The sequence below is a fragment of the Geotrypetes seraphini genome, chromosome 1 (genome assembly GCF_902459505.1).
Source record: "Geotrypetes seraphini chromosome 1, aGeoSer1.1, whole genome shotgun sequence".
In the NCBI taxonomy this organism is placed as follows: domain Eukaryota; kingdom Metazoa; phylum Chordata; class Amphibia; order Gymnophiona; family Dermophiidae; genus Geotrypetes; species Geotrypetes seraphini.
In genome coordinates, this window is record NC_047084.1 from 107,895,269 (window position 1) to 107,920,644 (window position 25,376).

Sequence of the window (25,376 nt, forward strand, 5' to 3'; positions counted from 1 at the left end):
GGATCACAAGAATCTGCAGTGAGATTTGAACCAAGATTCCCCTGCTGCTCGATTAGACTATTCAGTGTTTCAGTTTAGTATAGACAAGATTAAACAGAGCAAAAAATGAGCCAAATAGTCACTGTATGTATTTACAATATTGAGGAAAGTCAGATAGCAAGGCAGCTAGTGGCTTTGGACACCTGTTGCAGTTTTCATGCACAGCCACTTTGCTTGAAGCTGTGATGCTGACAGGAATACAGTCTAAATGAAAGAAAAACAGACATTGAGCCAACTTCAGGGTCAGTTTATTGATGCCTTCGGTAGCCTTTTGCAATTTCTGCATTCTGTAGATCTGAGTAAAATATGTGAACACTTAAGGAAGAGTTACATTTCATTAAAAGGTCACAGCTAACAGAACAGGGGCTGTGGAAGTAATTAAGATTCCTCACCTCTAAGTACTTGGAATAATAAAAGATAGCTTCCATAGCCTGACAAGCAAAATCTCTCCTCTGTACAATAATTATGGGACATCACTCTTTCTTTACTGCTCTCTCTAGCAAGAGCAAACCTCCCTCTCAGATTCAGGTTCTAGCAGTAATTCGTAGGTTGGTTCAAAGAATAACGTTAAGGTCAAAACCTGTAAAACAATTACGAAGCTGTATCTTATTTGACTTTAGCGCCAGTGACATAGCCCAGGTACCCCTCCCCCCAAATAGCACTATCTGTTGCTCTTGCTGCCAAGACTCCCCAGACCCCACCAGCAGAAGTGATCCTCTACCCAAGACCAAGCAGTTGGCAGCGCTTTCTACGGAGCCGACACACACATGGAAAGTGCCACCAACTGCCAAGTATTAGAGAGTTGCACAGAGAACATAGTGGGGGAGGAAAGCGGGGAGACAGGACAAACATTTGTGCCCTCTCACTAGAGGCCAACCAAATTTTAGTTTCAGATTTGGTATCAAAACCAGCCCGAAATCGGGTTCAGGTTTCAGCTGAAACTCTCTTCCCCTTCTAGTCTAATCTAATCTTCGGTTTATATACCGGGTCATCTCTCATCGGAGATCAATTCGGTTTACATTATTTGTTCCTAATGATTGCTTGGTCTGTATAACTGCTGCAAAGTCAGCAGCTGTGCCCAGGTAGCTTTGCAAAATTTGGATGCCAGAGTATTTCAAATTTTAAATTCATACCAAATACTACACTTCTCCCTCCGTATTCACGGTTTCAGCATTCGCGGTTTCGATTATTCACGGTTTTTAGCTTGCTGGCTCTTCCCCCCCAATTCCATCAGCTTGCATAGAGAAATCACCGATTCCAAGCGTTTACAAAGAAAAATCGCCGATTCCCGGCACTTTCTTCACCGTATTTGGCCTCTCCTTCAGGAACAGGCCAGGTCTCCCACCATGTTATTCGCGGTTTCACCATATTCACAATGGTTTTTAACAGAAAACAGCGAATTACATATGAAAAAGTTATTAGCGCTTTTTCTGTATTTGCGGTTCTGTTAATCCCCTTTCACAGCGAATACGGAGGGAGAAGTGTAGTACTGATATTAAGCACCAGCGAGCCACACAATGACGTCTAAGACTTCAGATTCTCATTTCTGTTCTTTAAAAGTCAAACGTTAAAACAGCATTCCCCACTAGAATGTGCTGCGGAACAGTGACAGGATGGAAGGGGGGGGGGGCAGATAAAGGGATGGGGAGCAAATAGTTCCTGTAGAACAAGATCTGAATTCTACCATGTACTTTCTTCATAACTATCTATCTAAGATGTTTTTTTCCCCATTATAGACAACATTCCTAGTCTGGTCAAATCATCAAGGGTCTTTGGAGGGGAGGATGCATTAACAAGGGCTCCTTCCATAACCATCCATCTAAGTGTCCCAACAGTAAATGCTGTTCTCACAGTTACCCTTACTTTGGCCGACAGGGGATCAACTCAGTGAACTTTAGCTCAATGTGGCATGGCAGAGGAGGATTTATTTTTTGAAAGTCTTGTCCTGCTCCCCTTCTGGTTTGAAGTAAGGTGTATGCAGGAGTGTCGATCTATATGTCCAAATAAAATTTAGCATAGAGGAAGATTCTTCAAAGAAAATAAATTAGCCAGCTTTAATTGGTTTCTGTATATACAGAATATATGTCCTATTTCTTTTTGTCTGCTCCCATCTGATGTGTCACTCTGCTCCAAGCTTTACTCTCTTTGCTGCCTCCAGCTGCGCCAACATTTCATCCCACTGGACAAATTGTTTTGACAGGAGCAATATCTGAGGATTACCATAAAGGAAAAGAATTACAAATCACCGAACGGACAATATCCACATCTCTCTATTGTGCACTAGTTTCATCACAAAAATTGTATATCTTCCAAAGATTTAGTACTATGGATTTAGCAAGATAATATTTGTTGACAGTACCTCTTACCATGCGGAAGCAGATTTTAGAAAGGACGTACAAATGAAAATCGATTGTAAAGGGAATGGAACTCCTCTCGTATGAGGAAAGACTAAAATGGTTAGGGCTCTTCAGCTTGGAAAAGACACGGCTGAGGGGAGATAGGATTGAAGTCTACAAAATCCTGAGTGGAGTAGAACGGGTACAAGTAGATCGATTTTTCGCTCCGTCAAAATTTATAAAGACTAGGGGACACTCGATGAAGTTACAGGGAAATACTTTTAAAACCAATAGGAGGAAATTTTTTTCACTCAGAGAATAGTTAAGCTGTGGAACGCATAGCCAGAGGATGTGGTAAGCGCGGATAGCGTAGCTGGTTTGGACAAGTTTCTGGAGGAAAAATCCATAGTCTGTTATTGAGAAAAACATGGGGAGAAGCCACTGCTTGCCCTGTATCGGAAGCATGGAATATTGCTATACCTTGGGTTTTGGCCAGGTACTGGTGACCTGGATTGGCCACCGTAAGAACAGGCTACTGGGCTTGATGGACCATTGGTCTGACCCAATAAAGCTATTCTTATGAGACATTCACATCAAGCCCTACTTACTTTAAATCAAGGTCATAGTGCCTGTTCTAAAATGCATGGAAAAATTAACCTTTACATAACAGCTGCATCATGCACAGCATTCCTAGCCTGGTTAGATCATCAAGGGTCTTGGGTGGGGTGGGGTAGGGGGGGGGCAAAGGATGAATTAACCAGGTCTCCTTACATAAACATCCATCCTCTAAGTGTCCCAACAGTAAAAGCTGTCCTCAAAACTACTATTTTAAAAATCGGCATTAACATTGACCACTCTCCAATCCTACATCATTATTCACTCCATAGAACTTTAATGCTAAAGTCATTTCCTGTTATGATGTGTGAGCAAGGCATTGTGTGCAACGTAGTCTCGTGTATGCTGCAGCCACTCTTACTTACCTGCAGAAGCTTCATTGCCAGTGGTTTTTTCTCCCAAGACCTCCTCCCTTTTCCTCTCATCTAAGCTCAAGTCCTTTGCTTCACTGCTGCACTTCCCGGTTACCTCTACAACCTTCGCTCTGTGGGGTCTGCAAAGTATGACATCTCTCTGCTTCTGATGCCAAGCTTTGCCCCAATTTGTCTCTTGTCTTCACCCACCTCCCCAGCTTTATGGGTACTCCAAGATAATTCTTTGGCTGAGACTTGGTTCTAGTCCCCGAACAAAGGACCAGCTTTTCTACCTGAAGCTATCCAACCGCATGCATGAATAATTTAGCATTTCACCTCTGGAACTTGGAATACCTTACTGTCTAACTATTCTCCCACCTCTGCCATAAAGCTTCTGTTCATCAAATCTTCACCTCCAGCTGCAATATTCAAAATCTACCAATTGTGAGTACATCTACTATATTCAATCTACTATAATAAAATGCTAAGCGAGCATGTGCACTCTTACCGCCGTGTTCCCTGATCTGTAGTTCCGTGGTCGGCAGAGTGCGCATGCGCGAGTCTCCAGGACTGTCTTCTGCACCTGTGCTGTGCCAATTGCGGGGTTTAAAAGCCGTGGCGTTGCCTCCTCTCATGAGCTGCACCAGCGTCGGAGAAGGGTTCCACGCTGGCGGAGATCGTGAGAGGAGCCGCTGCGGTACCTCTAAACTTAAAAAAAACAACTTTGGAACAGGGGGGGGGGGGGGGGGGAGGGGGCCATAAAGAAGAGGACTCCAGCCGCGAACCGCCACGGCACCTTTAAACTTAAAAAAAAAAAAAAAATCGACATGAGCAGTCTAGACCGCAGGAAGGGAATGGGGGAGGGCGACAAAGAAGAGGACTCCAGCCGCGAGCCGCAAGGAAGAAACTGGGCCTGCCTGCCTGCGGGGAACGCTTTAAGGGAAGGGGGGGACCATGGAGCAGGCCAGACCGTGGGAATGGAAGGGGGAGGAGCCGAACGGAGCAGCCAGATCGCAGCAGGCCAGAACACGGGGAAGGGGCTGAACGGAGCAGGCCAGATCGCGGTAAGAGAAGGGAAGGGGATGGGGTGGGGGAAATGTTGCTACTGCTGTACAGGGACCTGGAGGGGAAGGCAAATACCGCTGCTGCTGCTGCTGCACAGGGAAGGGGGAGGGGAGGGAGGGAAATGCTGTTGCTGCTCCACAGGGAAGTTGGGTGGAAATTGTACTGCACAGGGAAATGGAGGGAAAGAATGATAGACAGACAGACAACAGGGGGGGAGACAGACAGACAGACAGAAAGGAAGAAAGACACAGGGGCAGGGAGAGGGACAAAAAGAAAGACAGAGAAAGGGGGCCAAGGAGAGAGAGAGAAAGACAGAAAGAAAGAGAGAGAGACAGACATATATATTCTAGCACCCGTTAATGTAACGGGCTAAAAGACTAGTGAAGTATATTTCAGAAAATTATAAGGACTTTCCATATGTGCATTAGTGTGCTAAGGTTTAGGTGTCTGAAAAGTTAGTTAGTTGTCAGCAGAGAGAAGTAGCTGCCGACTAAAATTTGTTCGATATTTTGTCCAATACCCTGACGCAGCAAATGCGAAACTCGGGCAAGCCTTCGTCAGCAACGGACAGTGGACCATTGAACATTTAACACTATAGCATAAAAGCTATAAACTTTTTAAACATTGTTTAGAAACTGTTAATAAAAGAACATAAGAATTGCCGCTGCTGGGTCAGACCAGTGGTCCATCATGCCCAGCAGTCTGCTCACGCGGCAGCCTTCTGGTCAAAGACCAGCACCCTAACCAAGACTAGCCCTACCAGCTTCCGGCCTCCGCAAGCACGTTCCCTCTGCCATGGTCCCGCCCCTCTTCTGATATGGGCAGGACCACGGCAGAGGGAACATGCTGCTGAGGATGACGGCAGCCTGCAAGGATGGCTACAGCACCGGCAATCCTCTCTGCAGGCTGCGGTAATTATCTGAAGGTAAGAGCTGGAGGCCAGGGGGAAAGCCGGAGGGCACTACAAGGAGCAGGAAGCACTAGTACAGACCGTGGGCCACAAAATAGCACCTGGCGGGTCACAAGTTTGAGACCACTGCTTTATACCCATTGATTTTTAGCATGTGAATTGCTCAGTTTTGCTAGTCAGTTGCAGCAGTATATCAAATCAGGAATAAATAAATTTATGTTATATGATTGTTAGATGTTGTTAAATGTTTATATTCCGACACTGTTAGTCTTATAGGTTTCAATTTGCCATTTCCAAGCTTACTCATCGATTGCATTTATGCTTAATATTTGATCATTTTACCAATGTTAGGCTATTAACAAAATTGTAAGTTTTATGTTAAACTGCTGTACATCGCCTTGGATTAAACTCTTCATAAAGGCAGTTATATATCTCAATAAAATAAGATAAATAAACAGATCACCTGTAGGTGATTGGTGGGCTAAAGACTGTGGAAAAGCAGCAGCAGAAAACAATCCAGCAGTTATTTCTCATTCAGAATTAGACCATATACTTGGTAACTTATTTCTGCTCTGATCAAATACTTCACTCAGTTTAAAAGGATACCATTTTATTATAATCTTCTAGAAGTTTCTTAGTCTCTGCTGTTATTTCTTCAGACTTCTCCTAAAATAAAAATTAAAAAAAGATGCATTTGAGACTTGTTTTTAATGAAGTTCTATATTGAACAATTAAAGTGGATCAAAAAGCAGAGTACCCAAGAAAGATAGACTAGCTGAAAAGAAGTCCTCAGTGCATGCGTCTGCGATAAGACGACTGAGGGACTGGGAGAGTCCTCAGTGCGTGTGTGCAGGAAAAGACAGCTGAGGGACTTGGAAGAAGGGCCTGGAAGAAAAAGTAGCCAGAGGTCTCCAGTTGAGGCTGGAATCCAGGGAGGGGCTCAGGCTTGACGATGGCGGAGGGACCGGTGAAGAAGTTTCCAGGGAGTGGCTGGTGGAGAGATCGGTGGTGATCAGCGGAGTGGCTAGCTGGAGCCAAGCGGCCCAAGAGACCAGGGAGGTCATTTGATGAAGGTGTTAGACTAGTGCCTGAGAGAACTGAGAAAGACCAGAAGAGCTTGGGGGCAAGGAGAGGAAGGATAATGACCACTCAGGCTATTCATAGGTATCTGAGGTGCCTGTTTTAAAAAATTACTTCCAAAGGGCAGTTTGATTTCACATTAAAGAATTGCAGAGTGCCTTTGCTGTGTTCGTTCACTAGTTTCTTAAATTCACTTAGGTGTGCTCTACAGGGGCGAGCTTCTAAATTCACTGTACCTGCTGCTCGATGTGGATCTGAGTCAGTGTCTGCAGTTTGGAGGCATGCCCGGGAACAGCTGCAAGAGCAGAAAGATCAGAAATCATGCAGTCACTGGCATGAAAGTGAACTTTCTAAACAGGATAAGCATTTATTTTCATCCTTATACTGCGCCTTCCCTGAATTTAAACTAAAAGTTTACAAAATGTATTAGCATAAACCCAGGCAGGCGGAGCAGTCAAAATAAAGCTCCTGCTAACCAGGGTTTCTCAAGTCAGTCCTGGAGTACCCCTTTGCCAGTCACATTTTAAGGATATCCACAATGAATAGGCATGAGATTCATTTGCATACATTGTCTCCATTGTATGCAAATCTTTTCCATGCATACATTGTGGATATCCTGAAAACCTAACTGGCAAAGGGGTGCTCCAGGACTGTTCTAATCTACCATTTTCCTTTTCTGTGTCTCCATTTACTCATCTAAAGCTGGGCACAAATAAAAATGGTCTATGGTTTATTTATATTCCACCTCGACCAAGGAAATCACAAACACCACCACATACATAATCAAACCAACACTAGAAACTGCAGCATATTAGACCAATACAAATAAGCAAATAATGTCTCTTTATGAAGAGAATACCTTGACATCTATAAAACCAGTTTGTTATTTCATTCATAACGCTTACACAAATAATATTCTCTAATCTCTAAGCAGCAGAGGTTGTAGAGCTAGGAAGCATGTAGAGATTCTCCTTTGCTGAAAGGGATTGCGTGGATGTAACCATTACTTCAACATTCCAATTCTAATGCAGTTTCTTATACTTGATATACCTTGACATGGTACCTTTAAGACCAAACTCGTTCAGTGGTTTACATAATAGTTTTAAAATTTTTATTCATTTTTACATATTACAACAAGTGTAACAGAAAAAGACATATGATCTTATAAATACACACTTGATTTTCCTTAATATAACATTTAAAATACAACACATCATTCTATAATCATATTCTGTAATATCTTGAATATTATGTAATACATCCAATAGAAAACCTTCCCATCCCCTCCCCACCCATTGCAGAAATACCAACCTAATACAAAAATTCATATATATTATGAGATGAATAAAATAATACCCACCCACATCCCTTCCTAACAATGTTTTACTTTGGAAAATGTTATCATTCATTACAAAAGTCTGCTAATGGTCCCCATAATAAAATAAATAAATAAATAAAACCCCAGAAAGGAACTACACTATATAAATAAAAGAACACATAGGTGAACAAATTAAATTTGGATGCTTTGAACATCTCAATAAAAATAATTTGACTATAAAAGAACAGACCTCCCCCCACAAAGCCCATCCCCTTAATAATATTGTCTAATTAAAAACTAGAGGGAGAATCGTGCACATCCAATAATTGTAAGGGGTAATAAAAATTAGCATAGCAGGTGCCAACGGAAAGCCCTGCAGAAGCTGACCAATCCATAGTGGGGTAAGAACAACCCACTGGCATTCTTTGCTACCTTGGGTAAGTCACTTCACCTTCTGCTGCCTCAGGTACACCTTAAACAGTAAGCCCACTTGGGGAGGAAAAGGACTTACATACCTAAATATAAATCACTTGTGCTTGGATTTGGAAAAGATGAGTAATAAATCTAAACCCAATTCCAAATCAACCAACAACCCCTTAGAAACATAGAAACATGATGACAAATGGCCCATCCGCACCGTCCACTATCTCCTCCTCTCCCTATTGGCTAATGCTCTTAACATTTGCATCTCCTCTTCTTATAGGCTAAGGCTCTTTACACCTGCATTGTGAGGTCATAGACCTTTATGGTTATAGAAACAGGACGGCAGATAAAGGCCAAATGGCTCATTCAGAGCATCCACTGTCTCCTCCTCTCCCTATTGGCTAAGGCTCTTAACATTTGCATCTCCTCTTCCTATAGGCTAAGGCTCTTTACACCTGCATTATGAGGTCATAGACCTTTATGGTTATAGAAACATGATGGCAGATAAAGGCCAAATGGCTCATTCAGAGCATCCACTGTCTCCTCCTCTCCCTATTGGCTAAGGCTCTTAACATTTGCATCTCCTCTTCCTATAGGCTAAGGCTCTTCACACCTGCACTGTGAGGTCATAGAGTTTTATGGTTATAGAAACATGATGGCAGATAAAGGCCAAATGGCTCATTCAGAGCATCCACTGTCTCCTCCTCTCCCTATTGGCTAAGGCTCTTAACATTTGCATCTCCTCTTCTTATAGGCTAAGGCTCTTTACACCTGCATTGTGAGATCATAGAGCTTTATGGTTATAGAACTCCAAAAACAAGAAAGGAAATCAATATACTGTATACAACCAAAAAACATCCAACTGTCCACCCAGCACTATCAACATTCATACATAAAATTGGAGAAAATACCTCAGTGTCTAATAGGGGTGCCAAAAATAACTTCCCCTATAGACAAGCCAATCTCAAAATACTGACTTTGAGATGGGCAGACACATCCTTGGTCAAAAAACTCCAGGATAAGTGGAAAAATATTACTTATTATCACTGTCATCTACATATATCAAAATAGCATCACACTTATCTGAAAAAGTAGTATTCGTAGTGCTGGGCTGTAGAAGCAGGAAAAAACCTGCACAGTGGAGCCTAAGCAAAGCGGCTATTCACTCCTAACCGTTTGCACGCCATCACCACAATCAGAATTCTGAGTTTAAACTACTTCTCCCGAGTGCTCCAGTTATAACAACACTGGGAGAATATGATTCCACAACTGCTGTGATGTTTTACCGATACCAGTGGAAAGCACAGTTACTTACCGTAACAGGTGTTATCTAGGGACAGCAGGCAGATATTCTTAACGCATGGGTGACGTCACCGATGGAGCCCCGGTACGGACAGTTTTTACTAGAAAGTTCTAGTTGGCCGCACCGCGCATGCGCGAGTGCCTTCCCGCCCGACGGAGGAGTGCGTAGTCCCCAGTTAAGATAAGCCAGCTAAGAAGTCAACCCGGGGAGGTAGGTGGGTCGTAAGACTATCTGCCTGCTGTCCCTGGATAACACCTGTTACGGTAAGTAACTGTGCTTTATCCCAGGACAAGCAGGCAGCATATTCTTAACGCATGGGTGAACTCCAAGCTAACAGAGAGGGAGGAGGGATGGTTGGCCATTAGGAAAATAAATTGTGTAACACAGATTGGCCGAAGTGCCCATCCCGCCTGGAGAAGGTATCCAGACAGTAGTGAGTAGTGAACGTGTGAACTGAGGACCAAGTGGCAGCCTTGCAGATTTCCTCGATGGGCGTGGAATGGAGGAAAGCCACAGAAGCAGCCATAGCTCTGATCCTGTGGGCCATGACAGCACCTTCCAGTGAGAGACCGGCCCGAGCATAACAGAACGCAATGCAGGCAGCAAGCCAGTTGGAAAGCGTCCGTTTGGAGACAGGACGACCTAGACGGTTAGGGTCGAAGGACAAAAGGAGCTGAGGAGACGAGCGGTGAGTCCTGGTGCGGTCAAGGTAATAAGCAAGGGCACGCTTACAGTCCAGCGTGTGCAGTGCCTGTTCCCCAGGATGAGAATGGGGTTTTGGGAAAAAGACAGGTAACACAATGGACTGGTTAAGATGAAAATCCGAGACCACCTTGGGGAGGAATTTCGGATGGGTACGCAGAACCACCTTGTCATGGTGAAAAACAGTGAAAGGTGGGTCGGCAACCAGTGCATGCAACTCACTAACCCTCCTGGCAGAGGTGATGGCAATGAGGAAAAGCACCTTCCATGTAAGAAATTTGAGGGAGATCGTGGCAAGAGGCTCAAACGGAGGTTTCATGAGAGCCGATAGAACCACATTCAGGTCCCAGATGACTGGAGGAGGCTTCAAAGGTGGTTTGACATTGAAGAGGCCTCTCATGAACCGGGAAACCAGAGGGTGAGCCGTGAGAGGTTTTCCAAGGATAGGCTCATAAAACACAGTGATGGCACTGAGGTGGACTCTGATTGAGGTGGACTTGAGTCCAGCATCGGATAGAGAGAGCAAATAGTCCAGAACAGTTTCCACCGCCAATGAGGTGGGATCGTGGTGATGTAGTAGACACCAAGAGGAGAACCAGGTCCACTTCTGATGGTAACACTGTAGGGTGGCTGGTCTCCTGGAGGCATCCAAAATACGACGGACAGGCTGAGACAGATTTTCTGGAGAGGTCAGCCCGAGAGAAACCAAGCTGTCAGATGGAGCGAAGACAGATTGGGATGCAGTAGAGACTGATGCTGTTGTGTAAGTAGAGTAGGAAACACAGGAAGAGGAATGGGTTCCCTGGCGCTGAGCAGGAGCAGGAGGGAGAACCAATGTTGACGAGGCCACCGAGGGGCGATGAGAATCATGGTTGCTCTGTCCCTGCGTAGTTTGAACAATGTCCGCAACATCAGAGGCAGTGGAGGAAAGGCATAGAGGAACCGATCCGTCCAGTCGAGCAGGAATGCATCCGGGGCCAGACGATGAGGAGAGAAGAGTCTGGAACAGAACTGGGGTAGCTGATGGTTGTGAGGAGCTGCAAAGAGGTCCACCTGAGGAGTGCCCCACTGAGCAAAAATGGAGCGGAGTGTGGGAGGATCCAGGGTCCACTTGTGAGGTTGAAGGATGCGGCTGAGATTGTCGGCCAGGGAGTTCTGTTCGCCCTGGATATAGACAGCCTTGAGGAAGAGGCTGCGGGCCGTGGCCCAGGTCCAGATGCGGATGGCCTCCTGACAGAGGAGGGGAGATCCGGTGCCACCTTGCTTGTTTATGTAGTACATGGCGACTTGGTTGTCTGTACACAGGAGTATAACCTGAGGGTAGAGAAGGTGCTGAAAGGCCTTGAGGGCATAGAACATGGCCCGGAGTTCCAGGAAATTGATGTGATGTTGACGCTCCTGAGGGGTCCAGAGTCCCTGAGTGCGAAGTTCTCCCAGGTGAGCTCCCCATGCATAGGGGGAGGCATCTGTGGTTATGATCATGGAGTGAGGGGGTAGATGAAAGAGCAGACCCCTGGAAAGATTGGAGGAGTTCAACCACCATTGAAGAGATTGCTGAAGAGACGATGTCACAGAGATGGGATGAGAAAGAGGATCCGTGGTCTGTGACCATTGGTTGGCTAGAATCCATTGAGGTGTCCTGAGGTGGAGTCGCGCCAGAGGAAGCACATGGACCGTCGAGGCCATGTGGCCCAGGAGGACAATCATCTGCCAAGCTGGAATGGAGTGACGAAGGAGCACCTGACGGCAGAGGTGGAGCAGGGTCCGTTGGCGGTCGGAGGGGAGAAACGCCCTCATCAGAGTGGTGTCCAGAATGGCTCCAATGAACTGAAGTCGCTGTGTGGGAAGCAGATGCGACTTGGGGTAGTTGATCTCAAACCCCAGGAGATGGAGGAAGGAGATGGTGTGCTGAGTGGCTTGTAGCACAAGTGGAGACGTAGGTGCTTTTACCAACCAATCGTCCAAGTAGGGGAACACCTGGAGGTTGTGAGACTTGAGAAAGGCCGCCACCACAATATGGCACTTGGTGAACACCCTGGGCGATGATGCGAGGCCAAAGGGTAGCACTTTGTACTGATAGTGGCGGTGCTGTATCTGAAATCGGAGGTAGCGACGTGAATGCAGATGGATTGGAATGTGAGTGTAGGCCTCTTTGAGGTCCAGGGAACATAGCCAGTCGTGTTGAGAGAGAAGAGGATAAAGCGTGGCCAGGGAGAGCATTCTGAACTTTTCCTTGACCAGGTACTTGTTGAGGTCCCGGAGATTGAGGATGGGACGAAGGTCTCCTGTCTTCTTGGGAACTAGGAAGTAGCGGGAGTCTTTGGTCTGTGGGAACCTCTTCGATGGCATTGAGAAGAAGGAGGGATTGGACCTCCCTTAGGAGGAGAAGGGACTGGGAGGAGTGAGACGCAGACTCTATTGGAGGATTGTCTGGTGGAAGAGTCTGGAAGTTGAGAGAGTAGCCGTGGCGAATGATGTTGAGGCCCCACAGGTCTGATGTGATGACCTCCCAACGGTTGAGGAAGAGTTGGAGGCGTCCTCCGATTGGTTGGGGGAGAGGTAATGATGGTGGGAGACTGGCTATGCCCTGGAGAAAGGAGTCAAAAGGGCTGTGATGGTTTTGACGGAGGAAGAGGCTTGGCAGGTTGGTGAGATTGAGAGCGAGCTTGAGTGTGTTGTTGCTGACGAGGTCTCCGAGGCTGCTGCTGGGGCGGGTTGAGAGGTCTGGCTGAGAACCTGCGCTGGTAAGAGGACTGTGGTCTGTAAGGACGAGCAGGTAGAGCCTTCTTTTTAGGTTTCACCAGAGTGTCCCATCTGGTCTCATGGGCTGAGAGCTTCTGGGTGGTTGAATCCAGGGACTCCCCAAAAAGTTCATCCCCAAGACAGGGTGCGTTAGCTAGGCGGTCTTGGTGGTTGATGTCCAGATCAGATACCCTCAGTCAGGCCAGACGCCGCATGGCAACAGCTAGGGCAGATGTTCGGGAGGTCAGCTCAAATGAATCATAAATAGAGCGCACCATGAATTTCCGCAGTTGAAGGAGGCTGGAAATTTGTTGTTGAAAGAGTGGAACTTTGCGTTCAGGGATGTATTTTTGTAGGGCGGATAGTTGTTGTACAAGATGCTTCATATAAAATGAGAAGTGAAATGTGTAATTGTTCGCCCTATTGGCCAGCATCGCATTTTGATAAAGGCGTTTGCCAAACTTATCCATCGTTTTGCCTTCTCTGCCAGGAGGGGTGGAGGCATAAACACTGGAGCCCTGAGTTTTCTTTAATGTAGACTCAACTAGGAGAGACTCATGGGGCAATTGAGGTTTGTCAATACCCGGAATTGGGATGACCCTGTATAGACTATCTAGTTTACGAGGGGCTCCGGGGAAGGTGAGTGGATTCTCCCAGTTTTTATAAAAAGTTTCCCGCAGTATGTCATGGACGGGTAACTTGAGAAATTCTTTGGGAGGTTGTTCAAAATCCAAGGCATCCAGAAAGGCCTGGGACTTTTTAGAGTCGGACTCTAAAGGAATAGAAAGAGCCGCCGACATCTCCCTGAGGAACCTGGTGAAAGAGGATTGCTCAGGCTTAGAAGTGGTATCGGGCGCTGAGGGTTCCTCGTCTGTTGACGATGCGTCCTCCTCGGTACCGGGTGGGGATTCTTCCCATAAGTCCGGGTCTCTGATATCAGTGTGCGCACGCCGAGATATCGGGATGGAAGGCTCGGTGTGGTGGGTCTTAGAAAGAGACTTGCCAGAGCGCATTGAGACAGTACCGGGAGAGGAAGACCGGTGCTGATCCCGGTCCCGGGAAGAGCGGTGCCGGTCTCGGTCCCGGGGAGACCGGTGCCCTTCCTGGTCCCGAGGAGGATCGGCTGCAGCGTGGGTCTGAACTACAGGATGAGCACGGAGTGGTTCAGCGAGAGGACTGGCATGGAAGTGTTGAGTGGCACCGAGGGAGTGGACATCAGTTGGACGGTGCGAGGCTCGGGCCGGTCTGGTACCGAAAGGAGTGGTGCCAAAAGGGTCGGTAACAGGTGCTGGAGTTGTTGCTGCAGCTGTTCCTGCAATTTGTCTTGGAGTATGGCTGCGATGCGGTCATCCAGGGGTGGCACCGGTACCGCTTTTTTCTTTTTCGGTTCCATAGGTGCTGCTCCACGCCCCGGCGATGAGGAGGCCGATGACGAGGCACTCACCAAGATCGGGGCGGAGTGTTTGCGGGGTCGGCGTGAAGCCGGGAGGACCGGCGTCGCCACTGTGGCAGGTGGGCGCTCAAGGGAGGTGGAAGGCTTCTTAGCCGGCTTACCTGGTGCCATCGACCCCGAGGAAGGATCGGGTGTCGTCGAAGTGGTCGGTGCCGTCTTTTGCGGTACCGTCGACGTCGCGGCAAGCTCCATAGCAGATCCGGTACCGAAAAGGATGTTCTGCTGGATCTGCCAATTCTTTAAAGTACATTTCTTAAGAGTGGCACAGCGGGTGCAGGTGTCAGCCCGATGCTCTGGACCCAAACACTGTAGGCACCAATTGTGTGGGTCAGTGAGGGAGATCGGGCGTGCACACCGCTGGAACTTCTTAAAGCCCGGTTGCGGGGGCATGAAGGGAAACACGGCCTCCGCAAAATCAAAACCGGAGGCCTGTATGGTGACAACAGGCCCCGCTGGGGCCGGTTTCAAAAATCGAGAAAATCGAGAGATTTTATTTATTTATTTATTTTTAATTCGAAGAAAAAGAGAACCCGAAGTGGGAAAAAGAGAAAAAACGAGAAAAAAACACGAGCGGGAAGGCAAAAAGGATGTTTTCAACGGCCGTTGAAACCACATGCGACTGCTTCGCTCCGCAGAAACGAAGAAACTGGGGACTACGCACTCCTCCGTCGGGCGGGAAGGCACTCGCGCATGCGCGGTGCGGCCAACTAGAACTTTCTAGTAAAAAGTGTCCGTACCGGGGCTCCGTCGGTGACGTCACCCATGCGTTAAGAATATGCTGCCTGCTTGTCCTGGGATAAAAAGAGTTTCTACAAGATAAGTGCTGGTTTCCTATGCTTTAAGTATATTTATATCAATACCATTATGTTTTTGAAAATGGACTGATGAATTTGAAATATTTAAACGGAGTTTTTGTAGACCAAGGATGTTTTTTCCTGTGATAGCTTTTCATAGAGTTTTTCAAAGTGTCAAGTATCCTTGGAAGAAACTGAGCTCTTTTCTCCGTATTCTATAGGAAACCATATCTAATTAGTCCCTGGTTTTGGTTAAATATTAAAAAAAAAAAATATATATATATATATATATGAATATCATTTTGGTGGTGCAATTTAACGAGTAGATATTCAGATCATATTTATTTATTTTTGTTATAGAAACATAGAAACATGATGGCAGATAAAGGCCAAATGGCCCATCCAGTCTGCCTTTCTGCCTGATTCTGAAGTGTCCTAAACGCTCAGCAGCATCAGCTCACAGTTCATGTTTTTTTCTGCTGCTTGCTTTGATGCAGTGATAAACAGAGATTACCTTTAATATGTTCACTGTCTAGGAATGGCTGGAGACTCTTCACCTTCTCCAGAAGGCCTGCCTGGTCCAGAATAAACTGCTCCTCTGACAGAAAAAAAACCCCAACACAGTAGGTATGTGTTAAAGAAAAGCACTAAGCAGCCCCTAGGCACATAAAGAAAGGTAACAGGACAGAATAAAACGTATATGTACAGGACTACAGGCACCTGCTGTGACTGAAGTTAGGTTTAATTCATTCCTGTGATTGCCAAGAACATGATGAAGAGCGAAGCACTCAGTTTCCACCTGAATGGGAAAACTAAAGAAAATAGAAAATGAAGTGCTGGGCAGATTTAGTGACCTGATCACTGGCTATCCAAATTTCTCCTCTTTGGACTTTTAACACCTGGGGTGTGGTGGTGTCTCTTCGACCCCCAAATATGCAAAACACAAAATGCATGGCACGCATCCAAAAGTCAGCAGAGATTCTGAAGTTACCGTGCATTAGTTTTTGCAGCTACAATTAGAGGTTAGTTGGGGGGGAGATTAGGGGGGTCACCAAGGGTTTAGCACGGGGGGGGGGTGTCCTCCGGCAGGAGGGGTTGGGCACCCTCCTGCTGGCGGATCGGGAGTGTCGGGGGGTGGCCTTCCAGCAGGAGGGGTTGGGCACCCTCCTGCCGGCGATCAGGAGTGTCGGGGTGGGGGGGGCAGCCTTCTGGCAGGAAGGGTTGGGCACCCTACTGCCAGCGATCGGACAGGCAGCCGCTATACTTATTGCAGCAGGGAGATCCCTTGCCGTGATAAGTGTAGCGGCCGCGTCTACTCTAACCTGATTCTGTATAGGATGCCCCTCCCGGGTGTCCTATACAGAATCTGGGCTACAGTGTCTTCCTTGTGTAGCTCTCTAAGAAGAGAAGATTGCAAAAGCTAGCTGAAAAAAAAAAATGGCCCTCAATACTCTTTTGAAACTTACCATTGACCCCCTCCTCCTTAAGCTCTTTAAGTAGGGTTCTCTTTTTAGACTTTAGCAAGTGTTGCTGAATACAGACCTGCAAGAATAAACTCCAGCTTCATAGCATCGGGAACAGCAATCCTATCAATGTACTGGGGATCCAGGTATTTTATTATATCTTCAACTACAATAAAAAGGGGGGAAAAAACCATATCAGAACAGCACTAACTTCTACATAAGAATGTTATTAATGTTTATACCAAAGAAGGCTACAAATTAAAGCCACTTTAAGACACAAAAAACAAGCAATAATCAAACAGGATATGTGAAAAAGAAAGAGAGCAAAACAAAAGTATATTAACGCCTCCGTTTTCCCTTTGTAATCCACTGTGTTTTCTCTAATGGCCATTAGTACAATCTAAATGAGGTAGTCCCTTTAGGTCATAGCCAAGAAACAAAAACACCCCCCCCCCAATTCCATTTGTGGTGTTGTTACAATGTGATCTAAACCAGTGGTTCTCAAACCTATCCTGGGGGACCACCAGCCAATCAAGCTTCAGGTTGTTCCTAATAAATATGCATAATATACAATTAGAAGAGAAAAACTAATACATGTACTCACACACCATTAATAATTTATTCAATCACCTCATAAATGCCATAAATATAATAAATGTACCACCCCCTATCACACACAACTTTTTCAAAAGACAACCCAAGCAAATGCCCTTGTTGCCCTGAAAACCTGGATGATCAGTTCCCAATTGTCCAATGTTTTAAAATGTCTTTGCCGAACTTGTGCTTCATGGACTAAACTCCTGAATTTGTGATAAGACTTTGTTCACTCTTGATAACAACTGACAAATGTTCTTCAGCCAGCCCAACACAATCTTGCATTTCACCACAAGGGCATCTTCAGGAGCTGAAGCCACTTCGGGTTTTCACTACTGTTATCTCTGTAATCTTATTTATTAATCATACAGCAACTGAAGCATAGGCTCAATCACCACATCTCCCTTCTGGAAGGAATAAACCAAGTTTTTTCTCTCCTTCTAAATTGTGTGGTTAAACAAATAAAGGGGGAGATTTGTATTTTCTAACATCCGCTATTGATATTTAATGAATATGCATGAGAGAGTTTTTAATATATATATAATTTTTATTAACTTTTTCAAATAATACATCTTATATATAAATTACACATATTGATCAAAAATAAAGAAAATCGAATAACTTAATACAAATTTATACATAAAATAGAACATACGGTACACTAATAAACTAAAGTGAACATAAAATAAAACAAAAATACACACAAAAGCTACAGAATCTTTAATCAGAAACAAAGGAGTCTCGTTTAACTATAATAGGTTTCTATAAAAATCAGATTGAAATTAACAGTGTTATTAAATTTCAAAGCTATCATTTCTTCATATTTCCGAATCATACACAAGTGATTCCACCATTCGTGAAAATTGCGATTGGAATTATCTTTCCAATTGCAGACAATATGATGGATAGTCAGAGCAATCATAGTGTCAAATATTTAAAGTACTTTGATGGGATCGAGACATCTGGGCACAAGGAGTGCAAAATAATGACTCTGTAAGAGATAGAGATACCAGTGTCTAAATGAGTTATAGAAAGAGATTTTCATATAATGGTGGTATCACGCAAAATCTGTCGCATATATACTCACTAGTTATATTCTAAAAACCCAAATGGCTGGTAGTCTCCCCAGGAAATGTCAAAGGTAAAAAAAAAATGAAGACATCAACCAAAGTAAAAGTAAAATGTGGTTAATTTCAGAAAACTGATGTGTTAGAAAATCATGTTGCCCTATCCTATGATACTATTTTATTTGGAACGTCTATAAGATTCAAGAGTCAAATTTCAGCAAATAACAATAAACTTTTGTTAATACTGATGGGGGTTGCCATTCAACGTATTACTGGAAATTGGAAGGATTATACTAAACTTAATTATACCTTTTGGTGGAATTCAGTTTGTCATATTTATAAAATGGAGAGAGTGCTTGCTATACAGCAAGGAAATTATAATAGTTTCAAAAAGATTTGGGGGCCATTGATTGCATATTCTAATGATTAGATACCTTTTTATTACATAGGACTATATTTAATGTGGGGATGGGGAAGTATGTTATGTGATTTAATGGGTTTATTCCTGATGAATGGGATGGGTGGGGGAGGGGTCTATTTTATATGCATTTGACAATAATTGTTAGAATGTCAAGTGATTTGTATGAATTATCTGATTGAATATTGTACACTTTTGGCAAGAGTTAAAACTGAATAAAGAATTAAAAAAAAAAAAAAAGAAAACTGATGTGTCAAAGGAAAGGTTCATGTCCCATGTTTGATTTACCTTTATTTTTCAAGTGCCTGGTATTTTCTTCTTTAGTTATATGGCCTGGGACTGATATGAATGTTATTTTGATAAAATGTCTGAATTAAAAGGATTTCTTTACATTCTTCCCAGAGATAATGCTGGACAATGGGTCATCTGTATCATGACAAATGGGATGAAGCCTACAAGAATTGAATGGGCTGTGTTGCATCTGCTGCATGGGAATCGCTACCATGGCTTTGTAAAAGAGGCCTAAAATGATTCTACCAGACAAAAGGACTGTGTGTGTGTCAGATTTGTTAACAGCATAACAGAAAAAAACAAAATAACCTATGTTCGATGACCCCCCACAGTATAACTTCTACTACTGAAATTTCAGAGCCCATTGAACATATAGAAAACAGAAAGATTAAAAGAAAATATTTTAAAGTAAAATATCATTTTTGTTCAGGTATTAGGATATCTTTAAAAAGGAAGACAAGGGTAAAATAGATGATTTTACAGCCCTTGAAATCCCTTAATCTAGCATGGCAAAGTGATGTTCGCTTCTTGTGCAAGGCTATCTATTCAGGACACAGCAGAACCAGCAAATCAAGCACATTTGCTTACATAAAGCACCTTTCTTCAGTGCATAATGCTCTTTAAAAATATTTTATAGTGAATGTGGCGCTCATGAAAGATACCAGACCGACAGCATCCGCAGCTCTCCATTTTGCAGAGAACAGGTTTAACACTGTGGCAGTCAAAGCTTCTCTTGTTCAACTTGGTCCTGGAGTACCCCCCTTGCCAGTCAGGTTTTCAGGATATCCACAATGAATATGCATGAAAGAAATTTGCATATAATGGAGGCAGTGTAGCTCGCAAGTGGTTGTCCTGCTTAGATCAGTTCTAAAAAAGACAACTGCGAGCACTTGAAGTCTTTTCTTCCCCAAGGGATTCATACCAACTTTAAATTTGAAGCTGGGACTCATTGAAAACGTTTCCACACATAACCATCACAGTGTATTATCCTAAGCATCCATACTGAAGTTTCAATTGGCCACATGCAAATAGTATATTACTGTTTTATCTATCAAAACTTATGGTTATAATTTATCTTCTTCCTGTAAAAAGAATGGTTCTGGTATTGGCTAATTAGAAAATGAACAATGTAATCTTTAGAAATCCATCCACACCAAATATTAAGCTCTGCAGTCCTTTCTGATCCAACCAAGATCCTTCACTTTCCTATCTCTTATCCCCCTCCTCCTCCTCATTACCCCTCACCCACTTCCCACTACAATCCCCTATATAGCGTTCTCCTGAACAGTATACTAACTCTCCTCTCCCAGCGGTCCAAGCATCCTTCCTTTTGTGTCCCTGCTTGAACTTGTCTTCCCCTAGATTGTGTGCATAAAAACAATTTGCAACTTAGTATACTAACACTGTTTTTAAGAACAGGATAATTTGTAAAATCTGGATAGGAGAACTGTATTTGTTGGGATTCAAGATTTATTTTGTGAAATGTTTCTCCAATAAAAACAAATTACAAAATAACCCCTCCCCCCTACACACAAAAGCACAACTAAAATGTTTTCTACTGCTGACTGCTTAAAATGTACCCTGAAAATTAGAGTTCTTCCTTTATGAAGATGAGATGCACTGAAATCCAGAAAGACACACTACATGGGTACTTACTTTTCTTATATAAAATTTTTATCCGCTCTCTTTTGCTTGCAATGTTTCCCAGGGCAGCTTGTAGTTTTATCAAGTCATCTGCTATCTATAGAAAAATATCAAAGTTACATTATGAGAAAGCAAAATTATTCTACCTAATAAAAACAAAGAATAAACCTGGGAAATAAAGTCAACAATAAATTAATTTATTTTAAAGCTGCATTAGTCATATGTTATTACAAGTAAAAATCTTTAAAATCCAGAATAAAAAATAAGGTTGGCAGAAAGAGATATTAGTTTGACAAGAAAAAACATTATTTCACACAATTATTCAATTCTCATTAGAAGGTTATGCTATCTTTTCCCCCTGCTGGCATCCTATGAAAATTAACAGAACCCAAAAAAACCTTACATAGGCAGAAGTCCAAAGAGAAAGAAAAAGTAGAACAATGGAAAATCCAGAAGTCATGAAAATTGCCATGTGTCACCATCACATGATGTGAAAGTAGCATACCATAAGAAATACTGAATAGGTTTACTCTCCTTGGTCCCCTTTTACAAAGCCATGGGCCTTATGGACTTTGATGCATTTACCACAACTGCATTGCTACGACAGCTTTGTAAAAGCACACACCCCCTCCCCGAAGTGTTTCCCTTTAGTTTAAAATAACAGCCAAGAAGGAAGATATTTAGCATGCTTGACTGTGAAGATATAACAAATGGCTCATGTCATTTTACAATTTCACTTTGGTGCACATTATCATTCCAAGCAGGCAAATGGAACAAATGTTTAACCAACTTCATCTCAAACGCACTTTCATACCAAACGTTTAGGAAGTCAATCAAAACTTATGCCTTTGACAAATTTCTCTGACCCCCATTTCAACCTTGACATACTTCCAAAACACTTCCAGATAAACTTGACTAAACTTAACATGCCAATGTAATTTCGAAAGTTCTCTGTAATGTTGCTTCTGTGTAAAGTCATTATCATTAAAAGGGATACTCGGTAACTCGCAATTGGAAAAATTGCGATCGCCTTAATTTTCCTTTTTGGTGGGCGAGTTTATGTTTATGCTATAGATATGAGAAGATAAATGCTGATATGTTGGGGCATAATAATTGGTTCAAACTGTTTGGGGTCCGTTGACATCTTTCATTACTTCGTTATAGTTGTCTTTTAATTTTAATTTATTTCTATACACATCCAGGACAGGGTGGGGGGGAGGATATCTCTTTGGTTTATTCTTTGATCAAATGTGTTGGAAGGGATGGGAGGGATATTTTTCTTCTGCATTGTTATTGATTGAATATAAGTGCTTATTTTGATTATTAATGTTTGTATAAATCTTGGCACTTTATATTAGTTTTGGAAAATTAATAAAGATTTTTTTTTTTTTTTTTAAAGGGACACCTGGAGGGGAGCTACACAATAGACTAATCTGCAGCAGAAATAGTAATTTTATTTTTATATACCGCCTAACCAAAAAATGGTTCTAGGCGGTTTACAGCAAATAAGCACAAGTCATACAGTGGAGAGTAATTTTAAAAGGAAAAAACAATTCAAAACAAAATACAATAAATTAGAATTGGTCCTACAGTAGAAAATATGATTTAAAAGCAAAATGCAATTTAAAAGAATGGCTCTCAGCGGATTACAACAAATAAGAACTGACCATACAGTAAAAATACAGTATGAAGATGCATTGCATGACGGAAGCATAGAATTATTAAACGAAACAACCAGTTAGGAGAGCAATGGATCATTAGTTACCCCTGTAGATGTTTGGTTAAATATGAAGGAATTAAATGTTTATTTTGTGCCGGAGCAACTTCGTAGTTTTCTGGATGAAAAAAAGTTACTTCATTTGTAAAAGCTGTATTTAGAATAGAATCATTTTCTTTGGTAAATTATTAAGTATTGTTGGAGATCTCCTTATCTCTTAGGTTCTTGTTCCAGGGAGTGTTATAGCGGTCTAAGAAAGAGTGATTAATTACTTCTGGATATTGCATATTGTTTGATTTTTATTTTATTTATTTATTCAATTTTCTATACCGTTCTCCCAGGGGGGCTCAGAACGGTTTACATGCATTTATTCATGTACTCAAGCAGTTTTTCCTTTCTGTCTTTTTGGGCTCACAATCTATCTAATGTACCTGGGGCAAAGGGGGGATTAAATGACTTGCCCAGGGTCACAAGGAGCAGCATGGGTTTGAACCCACAACTGTAGGATGCTGAGGTTGTAGCTTTAACCACTGCACCACTCTAGAAATCAAAATGTAGCACATGTGAGTCAAGTATAAAACAACTGAGCCATTGTGACATCACTGATGAAGTTGGCTCTTAGTGGTGGAATGAGGCATAATGACATCACAATATCGGCTCTGGTTATCAGAGGCTGAAACTTTTCACACTATTTATTTATTCAATTTTCTATACTGTTCTCACAGGGGAGCTCAGAACGGTTTACATGAATTTATTCAGGTACCCAAGCATTTTTCCCTGTCTTTCCTGCTGGGCTCACAATCTATCTAATGTTCCTGGGGCAATGGGGAGGATTAAGTGATTTGCCCAGGGTCACAAGGAGCAGTGTGGGGTTTGAACCCACAACCTCAGGGGGCTGAGACTGTAGCTTTAACCACTGCGACTTTATTGTAAAAAATTTTTTTTTTCCTTTTAATTGAATTTTTACATATTAGTATGCAATATATATTACTTTTATTCTTGTATTATTTCTCTGTATTACTGTAACAAGAGGATTCGTGTTTGCATTATGATATTTATAAAGAAATAATAAAAAAGAGACCAATGTCTGAACACTGGGCTGTTTCGTTTCGAATGCATTTGATTCTCTCGGATTAACTAAATCCCAGGGTCCTCTTTAGCCTGTGAGCGACGGAGAGCAACGACACCAGAGGAAGCCTTCCCGGCTGGAATTTGGCAGCACTTAACCCCCCTCCCCCAGCCACTTAAGCTCCACTCCCACCTTCCCACGCCTCCCTCCATCTCCGAACACGCGGCTCTCCAGCTCATCCAGGCGGCTCTGCAGCTTCCGAACCTCCGCCATGGCAACGACAAAACTGCCCCGCCGCGGCCGCCGGAAATACGTCGTCCCCCCGCGCCGGAACTTGACGCCAACCCAGGATGCACTGCGGTGGGGACGTCAGAAGGGAGGCGACGGTTGGGGCGAGGCCCCGAAACAAAATTTTAAAAAAAGGTTCTTCTGGCACGGGACGTGGGATGAGAGTATTACATAGACTTTCTTTCTTTCTTAAAGATTTATTTACGTGCAAAAAGGGCACTTTATTCCAGAAATCTTATACTAATACAATTAATTACTTCTATAGCGCTAAAGAGTCACAAAGAAGACAGTTCCTGCTCCAAAGAGCTTATAGTTGAAACAAACAAACAGGATGTCATGGATAGAGTTAAGGGGAAGGGTTAATCTGCTGGCTGGGTTGGAGGAAAGAGGGGAGTACAGGACCATCAAGCCATTGTGACATCACTGATGAGGTTGGCTCTTATTGGTGGAATGAGGCATTATGACATCACAAGCTCAGCTCTGCTTCCCAAAGACTTAAACTCTTCACACTACTACTATTACTATGAATTATTTCTATAAAACTAACAGACATACACAGTGCTGTACAGAGTCACAAAGATGACAGTCCCAGCTCCAAAGAGCTTACAATCTAAACAGGATGTCATGGATAGAGTTAAGGGGAAGGGTTAATCTGCTGGCTGGGTTGGAGGGCAGAGGGGAGTACAGGACCATCAAGCCATTGTGACATCACTGATGAGGTTGGCTCTTATTGGTGGAATGAGGCATTATGACATCACAATATCAGCTCTGCTACGCAAAGACTGAAACTCTTCACACTACTACTGCTACTATGAATTATTTCTTTAGCGCTACCAGACGTACACAGTACTGTACATAGTCACAAAGATGACAGTCCCTGCTCCAAAGAGCTTACAATCTGAACAGACAAACAGGATGTCATGGATACAGTTAAGGGGAACAGTTAATCTGCTGGCTGGGTTGGAGGGTAGAGGGGAGTACAGGACAATCAAGCCATTGTGACATCACTGATGGAAGTTGGCTCTTATTGGTGGAATGCGGCATTATGACATCACAGTCTCAGCTCTCCTTCCCAATAACTGAAACTCTTCACACTACTATGACTACTACTATGAATTATTTCTATAGCGCTACCAGACGCACACAGCAGTGCACAAAGTCACAAAGAAGACAGTCCCTGCTCCAAAGAGCTTATAGTCGAAACAAACAAACAGGATGTCATGGATACAGTTAAGGGGAACGGTTAATCTGCTGGCTGGGCTGGAGGGTAGTGGAGAGTAGAGTTATGGATTGAAGGCTCGCAGAGACAATAAGAACAGAAACCAACCACGCCCAATTCCAGAAGAAACTGAAAACTCTACTCTTTGACAATTAAATTTACAAGATCGCCATAAGCACCTGTTCTTTTACTTAGTATGATTAGGTTTTTCTCCTTTCTCCCCTTCCTTTCTTTCTTACTTCCCCTCTTTGCCCAATCTACCCTTTTCCTTCTTCAAGTCACCTAGAGCCTGTTTAGGTTTCTGCGACTCACAAACATTAATTACATTAGAAGGCTATATTAGTGCTAACATTTTTTTAAAAAACCCAAACAATGTGGTGGGGGAGATGATGAACATGTGACTTGCCCCACTCTGGACACAGTTGAGCTCGCTCAATATTGGGCGGACAAATCCAGCGCCTCCCACAGAGCTG

General features: G+C 43.4%; 1 protein-coding gene across 1 annotated transcript; it reads right to left on the reverse strand.

The window, feature by feature from the left end:
- Positions 1-1,741: 1,741 nt before the first annotated feature.
- On the reverse strand, positions 1,742-23,745 carry DCTN3 (dynactin subunit 3). The gene is made up of 7 exons (XM_033935621.1): positions 23,589-23,745; positions 20,623-20,707; positions 16,676-16,762; positions 15,648-15,731; positions 6,635-6,693; positions 5,925-5,984; positions 1,742-2,248 (listed from the first exon to the last, which is right to left on the reverse strand). The coding sequence occupies exons 1-7, from the start codon at positions 23,667-23,669 to the stop codon at positions 2,159-2,161; spliced, it is 546 nt and encodes a 181-aa protein (XP_033791512.1). The 5' UTR covers positions 23,670-23,745; the 3' UTR covers positions 1,742-2,158.
- Positions 23,746-25,376: the final 1,631 nt, after the last annotated feature.

Bases quoted from the DNA above. Each gene is read 5' to 3' on its own strand.
- DCTN3 (XM_033935621.1), bottom strand. From the start codon at position 23,669: ATGGCGGAGGTTCGGAAGCTGCAGAGCCGCCTGGATGAGCTGGAGAGC. The intron at 20,708-23,588 runs GTGGGAGTGGAG...ATTTTTCTATAG, and splicing joins ATGGAGGGAGGCGTGGGAAG to ATAGCAGATGACTTGATAAA. The intron at 2,249-5,924 runs GTATCCTTTTAA...GGTAATCCTCAG, and splicing joins TAGAAGATTATAATAAAATG to ATATTGCTCCTGTCAAAACA.